The sequence below is a fragment of the Anopheles merus genome, chromosome 2R (genome assembly GCF_017562075.2).
Source record: "Anopheles merus strain MAF chromosome 2R, AmerM5.1, whole genome shotgun sequence".
Taxonomy (NCBI): domain Eukaryota; kingdom Metazoa; phylum Arthropoda; class Insecta; order Diptera; family Culicidae; genus Anopheles; species Anopheles merus.
Window position 1 is genome coordinate 47,403,472 of NC_054082.1, and position 17,885 is coordinate 47,421,356.

Genomic DNA, 17,885 nt, shown 5'->3' on the forward strand with positions numbered 1-17,885 from the left:
GCTTCCATGGAAAAGTTAAAATATGATGGACATTCGCATGAAAAAACTGTGTTAAATTTTATGTGGCAATTATCTGCTAAATGTTGCCTACAATAATAATCTTTCGTTAATGTATGAATGTTTCAATGTTTTAGTTAAGAAACAGAAAATCTTAAGAAAATGAGTATTTTGTTCACCTCTTTTACCCGTCAGCATCACGACTTTTAAATTGAAAAAGTAAACCACCTCCATTCCAGGTTTACGAGCCCTGCCTTTCTTTTCGGGCACAGTGTGTGTGTGCGCACCATCCGCCGTGCCCACAAAAAAAACCAACCCCGCACGCACATGTAGTGGTGCACACCATTCTCAGCGTTGGTTGGTCACTGAAATCAGCTGGAATCGTTTGAAAGGAACGTGCGCTCTGCCACTTCAGCGTACTGGCACGCACACCACCAGGCGGGATTCCCATCGTTACGTGCTGCTACGTCATCGAGCGCTACCGACCGGCGCGTGAACGCAGTGCAATGAGAGAACGCAAGCTCACGGGCTCATTGGCTGGCGGGCTGGTGTGCGTGTGCGACATGCAACACAAAGCACGGTTCGCCCGTATGTGTGTGTGTGTGTTCGCCGAAGTCGAAACGGTTCTCCGAAAGCGGTCGTGCTGCTGCGAATGGCTGACGGGGCCGTCATTCGCAAAAGAAACTTCCACGGGAGCGCTTGCGGAGCGCTCGATAGAACAACACGACTGAAAGTACCTTTTCCACAGGGTGGAAAGGGCCCCGCGGGTGTGTGAGAAACGAAAGAGAGATCACGTGAGCGAGAGAGAGCGAGTGAGTGAGCAAGAAAGAGGAAGTTGAGCAGTGTTTTTCGGAGCAAGTGAGCAAACAGTGTGCGGCCGAACTAGCAGCGGAGTGTAGCACAAGATACAACAATATCAGCAACAAAAAGTTAAAGTGAAACGAAGCGAGCGAGCAAGATAGAGAAAGCAAGCTAGAGGCTGTGTGTGTGCATGTGATAGCAGAGTGTGTGTGTGCGTGTGTGGATTTCTCTGTGTGTTAGAAGGAAGTGGAGTGTGGAGCACTGCTGGCAGAGGCAGAAAATCAATAGTCCTTCCCGAGTCCTTCGAAACGGTTTTTGAGGGAGAGCGAAGCAAAACAACAGGGCTACGCAACCACGTCGCAACACACACTCCGTACGTTACCAGAGCGATTGGTTGCCGTGAGTGAGTGTGGCTGCGTGAGTGAGTGTATGTTTGGTGTTGAGAAAGGCAAAAGTGGTGCAAAAAATCAACAGTGAGTTTTGTACAGTTTGGTTGAAGTAAAAATTCGGCCCAAGCAGAGCAGCAACCAGCAGCAGCGACAGCAAGCAGAAGCACGACCGAGAGAGGAGGAAGGAGTGTGTACCTCACGGCAAAGAAAACGAGTGCAAAGTTTTGTTTCGTAACGCCACCATCTCAAGTAAAATCTCAAAAGCCACGGCTGAGTCAGAAGAGAAGTGAAGTTTTTCCAGCCACTAGTGTGTGATTTTTCTTTTACCATTGATTTCACTGTGACCGCCACCTTACGCTCTGCATTGTGGTTGTGCATTGTGGTGTTGTGTTGAATGCGTGTGTGTGTGATTTGCAAATCCTCACGCACAGTGTGTGATACAGCGGGAAAGAAACCTTTTTGCCTGAACCGAGGGAAGCCAAACTCCCGACGGCAAATTTGACGACGGCGGTTGTACCGGAGATTCCCGTCGGCCGATTGCAATCGGAAGACTGAGGAACAGCAGCAGCAGCAGCAGCAGCAGCAGCCAGCAAGGAGCAGAAGACTGACCACAAGCAACATCGTAGCAGCAGCAGACCACAACAGTAGCCATTAACACTGTTGTGCGTAGCAACCACAAGGATTACTCCGTCGGTGTGAAATAATTGCAGCATTCGACGCAGCAGCAGTAGTAGTGTTGTGTGTGCGTGTGTTCTTGGTGGTGTTTCGTGTGTTGGCAAACGAAATAAGGCCAACCGTAATTTGAAATGAAAGCGTGATCAAACGCGTTTGTGTGGAGAGTAAAAAAGGTGTTAGAATCTACGCCCGAGTGTGACGTGTATGTGTGTGCGGTGGAATAATCGATCGGTGCCAAATGAAAAAGCAGAGTTGAACCACCGCAACACGCAACAGTAGCGAGAGAGAGAGATAAGTGTTTGCCGTGTGTCGGGGTGTCGTTTATTAGCGAATCCGCACCTATCGTGTAATATATGTGCGTCGGCAGGCAGAGGGTCAGCGGCCGAGCAGCAGCAACAGCAGCCAGCAGTGCACCTGGAGCGTGTGTGTCTCGGCAGTAGGGTCGTGTTGAGTGCGCGTACATCGCAGTGTGTGTGTTGTGTCCCACGATGGCCATGGCAGCGTGCTATCCGACCTACGACCACATGACCGGCGGCAGCAGAAATGTGGCTCAGCAGCAGCAGCAGCATCTCGTGCAACAGCAGCAGCAGCAACAGAGTCCGGTCGCGGCCACTAGTCAGCTGCACCATCTGTCGTCGCGGCTGTCGGCCGCGGCAGCAGCAGCAGCAGCGGCCGCAGCCGCCGCCAGCAACATGTCGGCGGTGCAGAAGGATTTCAGCATACCGCTGCACGTGGACTGCAGCGTGGAGTACGAGCTGCCGAATCAGGCGAAGCCGCCGGTCGGGGCCCGGGTGGAGCCGCTGCTGATGATCCATCCGTGCTACTTCCGCAAGATGGAGAGTCAGCGGCGCAGCCCGTTCATCAACAACATGCCAAATTCGTCCCGTAGTTCTAGTGCGTCGATCGCGGCCAAGGCTGGTGGCAACGGGGGGGCCGTCGGCAGTGGTAGCAGCAGCAGCGTTGCCAGCAATGCCGTCACGTCCAGCAGTGCGTCGGTCGCTGTGGATTCTGTCGCGAGCCGGCGGAGTGCCGTGGCCGCATCTCACAAGTCATCGTCGGCGTCGGCTGCTGCGGCTGCAGCCGCAGCCGCCGCCGCAGCCGTCTCCACCAGCAACCAGTTCCTTCAGCTCCAGCTGGACGATTACGTTCAGCGGCAAATGCATCGCTCGTCAGCGGTCAACAGTCAGCAGCAGCAACAGCAGCAACAACAACACTATGCTGCTGCTGCCGCCAACAACACAGTCAATGGTCATCTGCAGCAGCAACAGCAGCAGCATCACCATCAGCAGCAGCAGCAGCAGCAGCACCACAGTCGCCACCAGCAACAACAGCAGCAACCTCACCACCATCATCACCAGTCGCAGCAGCAGCATATCGCTGGACAGTCCGCGAACCAGTACAGCCTCACCAACAGTCAGTCCCTGCAGCAGCAGCATCAGCAACAGCAGTCTGCGGCTGTGACAACCTCCGACTGGGGCCGCTACCACATGGGTTCGGCGGACTGTGTCAGCTCCGGGGGTGGAGCTGCCGGTGTTGCTGGCAGTGTGGTACGCAACGGGGGCAGCTACGGTAGCAAGCTGTCCAACAACAACAACAACAACAACAGCGTCTACAACACCAGCAACACCGGCAACAGTAACAGCAGCAGCAGCAGCAACAAATCCAAAAGTGTCACTAGCGCGTCGATGAAGCGCAGCAACGCAAGTAATACGGGTATCAGTCAACACCACCAGCAGCAGCACCAGCAGCAACACCAGCTTCAACAACAGCAGCAGCAGCAGCTGCTGATGCCGGCCAGCTGCGCCGTGTACAACAGCAGCACCGCGAACTGTGTCAGCAGTGGCCTGGTCGAGGGTGGCGGTGCTGGTGGTGGGCCCCGCTGGGGTGACATCGAGAAGACTTCAATGGCGGCGGCGGTGCCGCGCGATTTCCAGGCCGGCCCCGAATCGCTCCCGATGAAGGCAGGCGGGCTCGTGTCCGCCGCCAACCTGCCGCCGCCGCCCTCCGTGTACCGTAGCGGTGGCAAGCGGGACGCGATGCTGTCCGGTGCCGGCGGCTGTGCAGTGTACAGTAGTAATAGTAACAGTAACAGTAACAACACTAGCGGTAGTAATCGAGGCCACAGCAACACCGGCGGCAGCAGCGTTGTTGCGGCCAACGGCACCACCACCAGCACCATCACCACCACCACCGGCATTCCCAGCACGGACCTCAGCCTGTGGGAGGCGGCGGCGAACGGCGGTGGTGGGGCCGGCACTACCAACTCCACCCTGCCGGACAAGAGCTCGATGACGGCGGCCATTCCGCGAGATTATCACGCGGCCGGTCCGGAGCATCTCGCGGCTTGCAACAAGCTAGCGGCTGCACGGCAACAGTACCAGCAACAGCAACAACAGCAACAACAGCAACATCATCATCAGCAGCAGCAGCAGCAGCAACATCACTCCCAGCAGCAGCAGCAGCAGCAGCAGCAACAGCAACAACAGCATCGTCAACAACAACATCGCCAGCAGCACCAGCAGCACCAGCAGCAGCAGCAACAACAGCAGCACCATCATCAGCAGCAACAACACCTGCATCATCAGCAACAACAGCAGCAGCAACATCACCACAATCACCAGGTTGCGGTGGCGGCGGCCGCTGCTGCAGCGGCGGCAGCAGCCGAAGCGTCCGAGAAGCTGCTGTTTGCGGCCAAGTACCGGCAGCACCAGCGCGCCTCCCATCGGCTCCACCCGTACATGATGAGCTCCAGCTTTACCCCGCTGATGACGGCGGCTTTCCCCCCGATGCAGCAGGTGTCCTGCTACAACGTGTGATTCTAAGCAGGAGGGGTGGGCCAACAACCGTAACAACAATCGGTAACGGGTGGTGGATGAAAATGTTGCTGACGTGTGTTCCTTCCGGTGTGCGCTCGTGCGTGAGTGTGTGTATGCACGCATTGGGGTGGCAAGTGATAAGAGCAGTAGGAGAGGGGAGAGGGGAAGAAGGAGGGGAAAAGAAGTTCAGTGAGATGTTTGTAACGCGTTCGCGCTTTTTCTGTTTCTGGCAAAGCTGTTCTGTTCTGTTCTGTTTATTATTATTAATATTATTATTATTATTATTATTTCACTTTGGTCGTTAGACGAAACAATGTTGCAAGCACGTGAAGATGGAAAATTCCTTTCGCCCAATCGCCAATGCCCAACACTGCAAAGAGAAAGAGAAAGCGAGTTAGATAGGAGTGCCAGAGTTGCAAAGAGATAAGGGCATGCAGTAGTTGAAGGAGGAGCCAGAGAAGAAGAAGAGGAAGAAGGAGACGTTGGCGGTGGCGGCCACTCTCGCAAAGCATGTATAAAAATAGACAGCAACTTTTTTGTTGCAAATTTAAATGTGATAGTAGTTTTTACTCCCAAATAATAACTTCAGCTAAAACAAAAGAAGAAGAAAAAAAACGAGGAACGACTAAAGGAACGACCGCAACTTTGACCGCAAAGAGACACTCTGTGACGGGGGAGGGGGAGTTGGTAGGGGAGGTAGAAAAGTAGTGTACCAGCACTACACCTCTTCACGCCTCTTCTCCTCACTCCTTCTTGGGAAGAATACTAGTGGTATGCTAATTGACTAATTGATATATGACTTTAGAGAAGGCGACACGCGCAAAATTCACATCTGACGGTTTTGTTTTCCGTTTTATGTTTGTCCTAGATTTTGTTTTTCAAGCATAACCGATTAGCGGACGACGCAACTGTGTGCGTGTGTGTGTTTGTATGTGGGAGGGCGTGGGTGTGCGAGAAGACTACTTTTATGTTGCCTAGGTGTTGATAAAGGATGATAAAAAAAACCCAACTGAAAAATAATAATACAACCGGACGACAGCACGTGTCCGGCGTGTTTAGTGAGTGTTTGGCTTTAATCGAACGGTAGTACGGGATAAATATACATATATCTATACACACAGACACAGACATACGCATTACACACAGGACACAAACCTCTATATATATACTACGTATTAAACAGAAGAAATGTGCGAAGAAGCAACATAACTATATCTAGCCTCAACAAAATTCCTTTCGTTTCTACTCATGAAAACCCACACAACACACACCAACAACAACAACTACAACAATCCTCTTTCCCTCCAACGGAAGGGTGGAAAGGCAAAAAACTGTAAACTTTGCATGTAACTCGCGATACACTAAAGCAAAACAAAGAAGTACGGTTAAAAAAAACAAGCAGCAACCCTGAGACGGAAATGAACTTGTAATAGAAAAGCAAAGAAAGCAAAAAAATAACACATTAGACACACACACAAACATTGAAAAAGGCAGTTGAGTAGTAAGCGGTGGTAATGGAGGATAAAGTAGGAGAAGAAGACAGGAGACAGGCGCAAGCGTAACGTAATACAAAGAAAAATGCGGAGTCATGAACTGAAAATAAAAACGAAGAAACCTAGCTAAAAACAAACGCCCCCGTTTAGTAAAAACTAATAGAAAAACATTGAAAAATGAAACAAACAAAAAATCTATTATCTTGCTCTCAATTCTGTGTTCCAACAAAAGAAAGAAGCGCAGCTCGTGTTCAAAGTTCTGTTCTGTTGTTATAGGCGAGACAGTCATTAGAGAGTGTTTTTGGTGGGGGTTCGTTTTCTTTCGCGGCTTTCGTTCCCATCCAAAGGTTTATGCGTGTATGTGTTTTATTGTTTCTCCAAGTTTTTGTTTTGGTGGTCCAGTTGTTCAGCCCCCCCCCGGGGGGTTGTCCGCAGTAGAGTTCCTCTTTTGATTTTCACCAGGTTATCGTTGTCGTTCTCGTTTTGTGCGTGTATTGATGTGTCTCCCGTATAGATGTGTAAGGGGTTTCCCACCAAAAAACTTCCCCCTTCAAAAGAGTTCCTCGCCTGTGTTGGCACCATCACTCTCCGACGAACTGGTGCCCGATCTGATTTCCTCTAGTGTGTTAACCTTTTTCTATTGTGATAGACGAACATTGCCATACCGCCGGTCGGGGTCGGGTTTACGAGGAGGTACGGAGGAATTCTGATCGAATAATTCCATTTTTCCCCAGGCAAATTGATTTCTGCAAAGTTGATCCTTTCTTTATGAGCTCCATGTTGCATATGCCTGTCCAGTGTTCCAAACAGCAGCATCATTCCTTGAAATTCGCCTGTTCCTGGGTTGTTTTTTCCCACCGCTGCCCCAAGTTGTCGGCACCGAACCCGAACACCTATATTACATCCCGTGCGATGTTTTACCGATCAGCTCTGCTACTAATGGCTTACGTTACGACCCACTATTGTATAGGCGACGTTGTGCTTTAGCGAACGAAGGTAGCGAGAGGATAAATATAGGGTACGGATAGAGGTGGTACGGTAACATAGTAAAGGTAAAAACATGAAGTAAACAATGTGCATATTTAACATGTTATTGTTGCATGATCGCTGCAAAAACTAACCCAGTAATAATAATAGGACAGCAGTAATACGAGCGGGCAGCAAACTCACTACCAGCTATACAGCAAGAAGCAAACAAAACAAACTACTAATCAAAATCAATAAAAAAAAAAACATGAACAGAACTGGAACAAAAGAAAAAGAAAAAAAAAAACAACGACGTACTATGCATGTTTCGGAAAAAACAACAACCTACTGACGCAAACTGTTAATAGAGGATGTTCGATTTTGAGTTTTTCCAAAAAGAAAAAAAGAAATAACAGAAACTAATGAAAATTTCCTAAATAACCAAATAACATAAAATGCAACACAACAAACGTTCACACTGACTCATACACTAAGCAAATGAAGTATTCAGACTAGAAATTAATGGCAAACTAAGGCAAAAACAAAGGCGTTAATGGTAACGGAAAACAAACACAGACTAATTAACTGAAAATAAACAAACACACAACTCGAACACATTCTCTCCTAGTCTAGGTCGCGTACGAAAACTAACAATACAATGCTAAATTATATACTCTCTCAGACATATACAAAACAAAAACAAAAAAAAGCCGTGACAGGTATACTATATTTCAGTAACTAGAACGAAACGTTAATGGGAATACAAATGCCGTGGAGTGCAATTGTTAGTTGATGTTTTTTTTGGCGAGGGATAAACATGCTGCTAGTTGGGTTATGTTTTTATTGTTTCTGTTCCGACCTTTTAGTTTTTCTTCTTCGAAAAAGCGACTAATACCACACAAAACAAACAAGTCTTATGTAAACGTAGAATAGGATTGTATGCAAAATCTCTAAAGCATAAAACAAACAAAACTAATGATAACAAATTGATACCGACGAGTCAAAGAGACACAGGCCAAAAACAAAAGCACACACCTTCTCAGGACAGGATCAGTACGGCGTAGGGGGGAGAGGGAGAGAGGTGAATGTGTCGGTATGTCTCTGTGTGGTAAACCTTGTGTGCTTTTTGGTGGACCGCTTCTTGCGTTTGGCCGTCGTGTCGTGTTCGCTGTACATATACTAAGATACCGAGGGGGAGGACGGGTCAACCCGGGAATATAAGCCAAAGGGGAAGGACATCAAGTCAAAGTTTAGTCAACGGTGAATGCGATTGCTCGGCAAACAAGGGGCAGGAAAAATAGGAAAGGCTAGTAATTCCAATCGCGCGCATACTGTGTCAAGCATACTAACCAACTGTGTGGTAAAACAATGGTGAAAAAAGTGAAAAAGAAAGAGAAAACAGTGAGAGAAACGAAGAACAACGGGAAACGAGAGAAGATGAAAAAAAAACAACTGACACTGTAGAACTATAACTAGTAAACGTTAAGCATAAAGTAACAAAAAAAAAACTGATAATAAATAGTAGAATGCTCGGGTGAGAAGGGGTAGGGCAGTGTCAAAACGGAACTGAATTTAATCGAGAACAGAAACGAGGGAAAGATACGGATTGAAAAGCTGTAGTAAAAGGAAGTAAAAAACAGGAATGTGATGATTTCCGAACGAGGCACGGAACGCAAAAGGTAAATGCAAACGGTACGGAACGAAACAAAGAAAACCGTAGCAAAGAACAGCAAAGGGAAGAAAACCATGGCAAAAGAAAAGAACAGCACTGCGAAAAATGAGTTAGAAGAACCACTATAAGGTAATCTGTGTATAAATTATGATAATTTAATTATTTAATTAAACGAACAGACACAAAAGGCAAACGATGCATATGCGCATACACACGCACATATATATACACACACATATACGCCGAGAACGAGTTCAGGGACGAACGGACTGGACGGGGAATCGCCGGAACCTCTGAGGGACATTTCAAGAAAAACTTTAACTCAAACACGCCAAACTACTTGTACTCCTACTGCAGAAGACGATCAAACGTCACAGCATAGCATAGAACCCGAATTCTCACATACAAAGGCACACACACAAACGTTACAATTGTAAAACAAACGTTTGTCTGTGTGTGTGTGTGACACAGAAAATAATCAAGAAGAGGAACTCCGCCCGAGGGTTTGTTAGGTCGCTTACGTTACGATCGAGTTGCATATGCTCATCGACGGTGTATGTGTGTATATGCATGTGTTTGTGTGTGTGTGTGTGTGTGTGTGTGTGTGTGTGTGTGTGTGTGTGTGTGTGTGTGTGTGTGTGTGTGTGTGTGTGTGTGTGTGTGTGTGTAGTATGTATCGTATAAGGGAGGGAAATAGTGTGTGATGATCAGCAGGGTGGGAAGAAAGGGGAGCGAAAAGACGCATTGTTTTTGCACGCTGGAGAAGGGAGGAATGTGAGGAGAAAGGCTGGCATATGGAGCAGGAGAAAAGCGCGAAGCGAAATCAAAGAGGAAAATAATAATCGCAAAAAAGGTTAAAACAAAACGCAATTTTAATGGTGTTTTATTTTTTATGTTTTCTTCACACATGCGTGGGTGGTGGTTGGTGCGTAATGATTTAAAGGGAGAGCGCCCACCGAACCACGCCGATGATGACAGTGCGCAAAATGAAGATGTTGGTTTGTTGTTGGATTGGATCGTCGTTTTTTTTTTGTTCTTTTCCTTTGGTTTCCGACGGTGGTTGGTTCGCAAGGGAGGTTCGCAAGAGTTTGGTCCGATCCGTTCTTCGTGGGTGTGAAGGGGGCCTCGGTTCTTGATAAAGTGGGTCAGGTTGTTGGTTCGCCTATTATGGTTTGCTGGGAAGGGGATGTGTAAGGAAAGAATAATGGTAAGTAAAGGGAGTGCAGTTTGTCGTTTTTCCTGTCGATTCGCATACATATTGCAGAGGAAAAAATGTCAGTTGGAGTGAAAATAATTGTAATATTTATGAGCATCAAACGATTTCAAAAGTAAACCATTCAAGTCGTTTTATTAAAATTATTAAAATACAACTTCAATTTAATGTAAAGTAATTTAATTTAATTTAATTGAAGGGTTTTTCTATCCATTTCACGACATTGTGTATTTTTTAATAGCCAGCTGTTTTATATATATTTTAATACCTGGTGACTGAAATCATGTCCACACTGCATAGAAAACCATACGACAAACTAGATTTTCAGGCTAGTTTATTTCAACTTGAAAAATATGAAAACAAACGCCGATTCATCGCAGGTTCGATCCGGTTAGCTTATGGAGGAATGATATTTTTTTTTTCGCATAAATATGTGGTCAAGAAAGGATAAACATTGTTTGGATCGACATTTTAAAATTTATTAGATTTGCCATAACTCATTTCAATCAGACAAATACATTTTTTTAAATACATAAGTGTTTGTATATTAGTGGTTAAATCTAATATGACGGAGCGTTACTGTTAAATAGATAGAACCCGGATGAGCAATATTGTTCCGCTGACAGGCTGAAATTTCAGCTTGCTGGTTTAAAACGTAGAAAGGGCAATTGTTCGATTCTATATGCTTTCCTGATTTTGGATATAGGAATATTTGACTGTTTTGATTCGCTCCATTTTATTGATTCACTCCAAAACATTTGACTGTTTTGATTCGCTCCAAAAAACGGCGGAAGAGACTGATTTGCTTGACAAACGACAAAAGTTGGAAATTGTATTTATATTCAATACCGTAACAGTGTATAAACATGGTAAATGAGTCCTTAAAGTTAGGCCATAGCCATGGCTAGATGATTTGTAATGCCTTGATCTTCTTTAATGGTCATTGTAGACACCGAATTCTGCATTACAAGATGTGCGTGATTTAAGCTAACTAATAACGAGAATTCAACCAAAGTATTTTCAAAAAAGTGGATCTTTGTTCTATCCAATGGTCTAGGGCAGGGGTCTCCAAACTTTTCAGTTCGCGGGCCGCATTGCTTCACAATCAACATTGTCGAAGGCCGTTTTGACGCTACCTTTAGAATGGGTGGAAGTTCAAATCTCGTTTTAATAAGAAAATACTAGCAAAATACATACAATTTCTGGAACTGTCTTTTATTGAATCTTGATTTTCGTCTTTCAGAATTAAAAAATAAATTTTGATTGGTTAGTCAGAAAAGAAAGCTATTAAATTTAACCTTTACTCAGTCATCGCGGGCCGCATTAAAGGCTCTTGAGGGCCGCATGCGGCCCACGGGCCGTAGTTTGGAGACCCCTGGTCTAGGGTATACAATAGATCAGGGATTAAGCATTAAAATAGGTTCATAAAGATAATGTGATTAAATGTGATTTAAAAACGTCATCTCAGTGTTTATTAGTCGTTTTCTCGTGTGTTTGTTAATCTTTCGCATCATGAGTTACAATTCGTGCGAGTTTAATGGTGCATTTTTATTGAAATTTCTGCACTTAACCACTTGAACAATATCTTTACTTGCCATTAGGAACACTGGCCACGTCGCTTCATCGCAATGTCGGAGTGTGTATTCATTTTGTATTATTCCTTTTATTACCCTATTTTGCGAAAGGCTTCCACTTTAATGTATGTCACAACACTCCAAGAGAGATGAAGCATTTTTACTATCATTCGTTTGAAGAGAGGTGGACTGTTTTTTCCCGGCGGCGAATAGGTTGCTGTCTCCCTTCCCCGGCGATTCCATATGGCGGAATCGGAATGCGGCACTGGGTTTTCTGTCCAGAAAATTAAACCTTAACTTATGCTTTTTCATTTCGCTTTTCGTTTTGCAACAATTACAGCAAGTGGATGTGCACTCTCTAACAACACCTTCCGGGAAATGGCCTTTGAATGAAAAGGGCTACCTTTGAGGAAAAGGAGATGTTAAATTGACTCCAAATTGAATAACCGTTTTGGTTCAGGGGATTAGGGATCGATAGTGTGTGGGGGTTGAGGGTGGATTTTTCCCGGAATGGTGGATGTCGTCCTCTGGCTGCGCGTTCGTCGACCTTGCCAAAGCTCACACTAACACACTCATGCGCTTCGTGGAAAAGCACACAAAAAGGGTATGGGAAGCTCTTCGGAAATCAGACCCAACCACACACACATACACACAGTGGCCAACTGGAAAACTCTGCAAAAAACACCTCCACGGTGAATCGATCCTGGCCAAGAGTTCGCTTTAGTGTGTGTGTGTGTGCGTGAGCCCTACAGTTGTCGATACACTTACACACTACCAAACAAGAGAAAGAGAACAAACGCGAGAGAGAGAGAGAGAGAGAAAGAGAGAGAGCTTTTATCAAAACAAAAATGGCCACCGCGCGCACCAGCTGGCTGGCGGACGAAAGATGTCTGCCCTACTCCCCCCCCACCCTCCACCTCTTCTAAGGGCTGCCCCGTTTACGTCTAAGTGAGCGTATTTTCGCTGGAGCTTCGGAATCGGGTTCGCACGTACGTTCGGTTCCGTTCCGTTCGTTCGGTTCGCCAGCGGATGATGCGCAATTGTTGGCAATCAGCCGGTGCTACCAAAACCACCAAATGAAAAGCCGGGTGGGGAGGAAAACCAGCGCAGACTGACAGACAAGGGTGGGTGGTACAAGAGAGGGAAGTTGACAAGGTAAAGGAAAGGGCCGACAGGCAGCAAAACAGCTGGTTTCCGGGTAGCATGCGCGCTTCCAACGATTGTCTTCCTTAACGTCATCGGGCGTGGTAGTTCTCCCCTGGTGGAGCATGCACACTAACACAACCGAACCACAGCCCCAGTAGAGTGTGTTGGTGTGACCGTTCCCTCTTCCCTGTGTGGCCATCCAGGAGCCCTCCAGGAGTCCTCCTGGACTCTGCAAGAAAGGGGCGACGAAGCGATGGACGAGAGACAGAGTAAGATAAATTAAGCGATAAACTCCTCCGGGGCCGATCTGGCTTCTGCCGTTGAAAATGTTTTTTGCGTGTGTGTGGGTTGAAATAAAAAAAGGAACAGAAGACGGATCAGACGACGCTCTTTCACTGCGAAGTTAGCCATGCATACTGGCAACATAAAAATCGAGAATCTGATTGCGAGGAAACCGTCCGCCTGTCCTTCCTGCTGCTGATGCTGCTGCTTCATCATTCAAGTTGATCTCGACGGTCCCAATGACGGCCCCGAAGGCGTTTGATTTGGGATACACTGATAGTATGTTGAACTTTGCACATAATGCCGAATGAAGGCGAATGTTAGCAAAGTAGGCAATGGCAAGGAATGGCGATTTTGTTTTCGTATCGTATGGACTGTTTTAACGTGGGAAGCTCGAAACATTTGCTGAGAACTATTTAGGCTATTTTTGTGTTTTGTTTATTTGTATTTTTTTCCTTATTATTGAGAATCAAATAATAAAAAAAGAATTGATTATTAATGGCAGAGTCTGCAGAAGATCATTTGGATATTAAAGTAAAGTAATATTAAATCAATTTCATGTGCCTTCGGTAACGATGAGGTTAGTGTAAATATTTTATCAAAATATTTTGAGTTTTATCCTTTCATTCACAAGAAATGAAAATTTTGCACCATGTATCTTTATTTTTCCTAAACCTTTTTCAAAATGTAATTTAGGACTCCTTCGTGTTTCGTATCAAAAAGCGCTACGTTTATCTGTACTGTAGCTTTATCACAACTGTATGAGATAATTTTGCCTTAGAATATCTCATAATATTAAAAGATTTTAATCTTTGTGGTATTTTGACAGTCATTTTAGAGAAGAGCTAACAGAGTATTGAACGCGTTTTTGCTATTGAACCAGAGTTTTTCATTATTGAATTGGCTGAGTTCTTATGCTTTTGAAAGGAGAAAACGTGAAACATACCAATAATTGGAAATATTAAATGATTGCCGGTCTCATGGTACAGTCGTCAACTCGTACGACTTAACAACATGCCCGTCATGGGTTCAAGCCCCGAATAGACCGTGCCGCCATACGTAGGGCTGACTATCCTGCTATGGGGGGGAATCAATAAGTCACTGAAGGCCAACCCCACAAGTGGGTTGGCAGGCCTTGACCGGCATCGGTTGTTGAGCCAAAGAAGAAGAAAGAAATGATTCATAGTATCCAATCTAACCTTCCGATCTGATTAAAGCTGATGTTTACGATGAAAAGGAACGTTAGTACAAGTGGATAACTTTTCAATCAATCGGTAAAGTATCCAAAACATGGAATCATGTTTTAAAATATAGTCTTGTCAAAGATTGCATGTTTGAATATTTTTTTTGGTAAAAAATCATTATTTGTGACTTAACAAATATTTGTGAAGAGCTTAAATTTTCAAATCAATTTAAAAGGAAAGCAACGTCAATACAATATTCTCATGAAAGGATGCTGACATAATTTTGATAGTACCATCGATATAGGCCTTCCCTATGTACTAATCTAATGGTGTTTTAGCTGAAATGGTAAAGCCAACATTACCTTCGCTTTAACTTGAAATATAAGTATGTATTGGCACAATTAACTACCTGTCGATGTCAACATTAGTTCGAGGAAGGTAGTACAAGGGTTGTAGAAACATCATAACTTCAAACGAAATTGCAGTTAGTTGTAAGCACCTTTGAAGGTTGCTGAAAACTGGACAAATTAATTTTTAAATAGTCGAGTACAGAGAAATGTATGCGATAAAGAAGCAATCAAAATATGATTTGTACAATTTGCAGTATAATTACGACAGTTGAGCGTGATTTGAACTATTTTAAGAACCTTCCACCATTACATGAGTTCACAGAGAAACTCTCAACCTTTCATATGTACCTGTCGCAAAGTCTTTCAATTTCAACAACGCCAACAAGTTTGCTCAACTTAAACTAACCCAATTTCAAGCCAGCCATTTGTTAGACGTTCGTCGTTCTTTAGCAGGAAAACTTCCCTTAACTTTAGCTGCTAAAATCCCGATCCCAACACACCGAAAATACAAAAGCCATCCAATATAAAACTTTTGCGCCACACAAAGATATAAAACAACTACAAAATAGCAAAGTTTCGGCGAAGCTACATTCGGTATGAAGGGTATAAAACATCACACACACACACACGAACGTCGACTGAAAGAGCATGCACTAAACACAACGGTACACGGCTAAGCACACCGTGCGCCCCGTACCGTCTAACGACTTTTCTTCCACAGTGCGCGCGAGCTGCATATAAAAATCCGTTTTATTGTTATTATTTTAAACTCTCCCGGGAGCATATAACGTGGCAAGAGAAAATAGGGGCCTCAACCATAATCCAGCCAAAAAGGAGCAGCAAGGCAAAGTTCCGAAATATCACACTGCACTTATATGGTGTACTCCCTTCGTCGTCTTCGTCTCGGTGATGTTAGAGACACGTACGACGCACCCGCATGAACACGATGGAAAAGGAGCAGCCAGCCCGACATCACCACCACACAACTTCTGGCAAAAAAAAAGGCAGAAACAACCGGAATGGTACGGTGTGGCCCACATTTGCTTCATTCGCTTTTATTTTATTAGTTTATACGCGCTAGCCCTACGTCCTACCAGGCTCAGCAGCACCAGCAGCAGCAGCGGGTTCTACGGCCACAGAGGGGCCAAGGGTCGCAGCACAATCTTTCCCATTTTCCATTTTTATCACTTTCCTTATGCTTTCTGAGCTGCTGGCATAACAGCACGGTGGGAGGAAGGATTTAACAACAGAGAGGCTGCCTGGCCCGGCCCAGCCACGGCCCACGCGGGTAGTCAGGTTTATGGGAAAAGATTTACCCCGCGGCTGGATGACGCTTTTACGGTTCAGCGCGCTCTTCTCCACGCTCCAGCATCAGCAGCTAATAGGATTGGCTTGTTGTTTAGAACCTTTTTGCCATGGTTCGATCGATCGATCGAAAGCCCAACTCGGAAAGCTTTATCATACTTTTACCTTTCGATCCTCATCCGACAGCTGTCGAGCGGCAAACCATGGCGACCGGAGATTTTCGGGGAACGTTTTTCCGGTGCAATTATCCCAATACCTGCCAGGTGCCAGGTCTCAGTCCTTAGGCTCAGTCAATATCCTTTGCCCGTTCTCCTCCGGGACAGGGATTCCCAATGAAAATGCAACTTTCAACCTTTATCGGTACGTGCGAATCAATCGAATCGGTCAACCGGAATGTCTTTCTGCTGTCGCTCGAACGATAAGATAACTCTACACTACAGTCACTAACATACTACGTTCTAGTTTTTAAGAGCCAATACCGTCCCGGGATGATATTCTTATCGATCGCAGGGTTTGCAGTGCCGTCGGAAACATTCGGACAGTCGTGTGGTCGTTACTTTTCGTAATCGCTTTCCCAAATCGGCACCGGCAAGGTTCTTAGCCCGGGCTAGTGCAGAATATGATGATGACGGCGATGATGCTGCTACTGTTGTCTCTGTTCTTGACGTTGACATCCTTATCTGTTGGCAGTCTTTTAGTTTTGTGCTTGCTGGATGGAAGGTAAGGAGGAAAGGCCAGAAGTGAAATGACTTGGAATTAAATTTAACTTCAAACTACTAACATATCTACCAAGGCGGGATGGTTGGCTGAGTGGAATGCGAGATGGCTCCTGGTAAGATTAGCAAAAGTCACTCGCAGCAGTGAGTGAGTGTCTGCGCCGTTGGTCGTGAGGGAATGGAACTTGCCGTATCGGGAGGGGTTTATCAACAGCGTTTGATCGGGACTGGGAGAGCGTTTTTTTGTACAATTCATAATCATTAGACGTAAAGTTTATCGGCCCTCGGGCGTGCACAATGCACACGTCGTTGCACTGTTGCGGCGATTCCTGCTGGGAGATAAACTTAATTGAAGAATGGAAGAATGAGCGGTTGGAACCATTTGGAAGAGATTGGCCGGTGGCGATAATTGGGGCGGAGGGCGGCAATCTCATTCTGTTCGGACGATGATCGAAAAGCGGAAAGAATTGGGATGAATTAAATAAGTTTGTTTCGTGAGGTGATGAGGTTGGTTGGTGAGGCAAAGTTCTTGATTATATACGATAGAGTTAAGTTTAGTGTAGTAAAGTGATGTATATTGTTATTCGTCGAATGATTAGTGTAAGCGCAGGCGCAAAGCTATCATTAGATTATTTATATAAATGAGGATAAAAATGAACTGAATCGCTAGCACCAAAGTTCTTGGAAGTGAAGTGTTGAACACATTGTTTTGACTTTGTATGTTACTATAGAGTTTGAATTTTGAAGTTATGATGGTTTTTGGTATAAAAATTCTTAGTGTTGTACATATTAGGTTCGAATGAGTGTGTGAGCTTTATTTTGCGGAGAAAGAGTTAAAATAAATCATTAGAAAGTGATTTAACTCTTTGCGGCATATTAACAAATCACTTAGTCGAAATGACTCTTTTGGGTCCTCTTAGTTTGATGTTTTCTAAAAAGCTTGAATAATATGTTGAGCCCTGTCATGATTTTCATCAACTTTCCAAACCACCGGTATCATCAACATTGGTTAAATTTCGACATATTACTTGGCATACATGCTCTTATACAACAAAAATTTTAATAGCCTTATTGAGGTACTTAATCATTACATAACTCATCTATCTCAATCCTGAGAATGAGTAAGAAAGTCGAGATAGATGAATTATTGGAACTTTGGAGTTCTGGATATGAATACACTTTATGTAATGGTCGCAGCAAATTAGGAGTTGACGCAGTTTCTGGACTCTGATAGACTGTAGACGTTTTTCTGATTACCATACTCATTTGAATGTAATTAGTTGTTCAATTGATATCAATCGAACGC

The 17,885-nt window shown here is 45.0% G+C and overlaps 1 protein-coding gene across 1 annotated transcript; it reads left to right on the forward strand.

Annotated features, from left to right (window-relative positions):
• The first annotated feature begins 1,846 nt into the window (after window positions 1-1,846).
• LOC121590897 (centrosomal and chromosomal factor-like) lies at window positions 1,847-8,634 on the forward strand. The gene is made up of 2 exons (XM_041911048.1): window positions 1,847-4,309; window positions 4,448-8,634. Exons 1-2 carry the CDS (start codon window positions 2,351-2,353, stop codon window positions 4,676-4,678), a joined length of 2,190 nt encoding a protein of 729 aa, XP_041766982.1. The 5' UTR covers window positions 1,847-2,350; the 3' UTR covers window positions 4,679-8,634.
• The last annotated feature ends 9,251 nt before the right edge of the window (window positions 8,635-17,885 follow it).

Excerpts from the sequence above, each read along its gene's own strand:
- LOC121590897 (XM_041911048.1), top strand. The coding sequence starts at position 2,351 with ATGGCCATGGCAGCGTGCTATCCGACCTACGACCACATGACCGGCGGC. Across the intron at positions 4,310-4,447 it reads AGCAGCAGCAACATCACTCC|CAACAACAGCAGCAGCAACA; the intron begins CAGCAGCAGCAG and ends CTGCATCATCAG.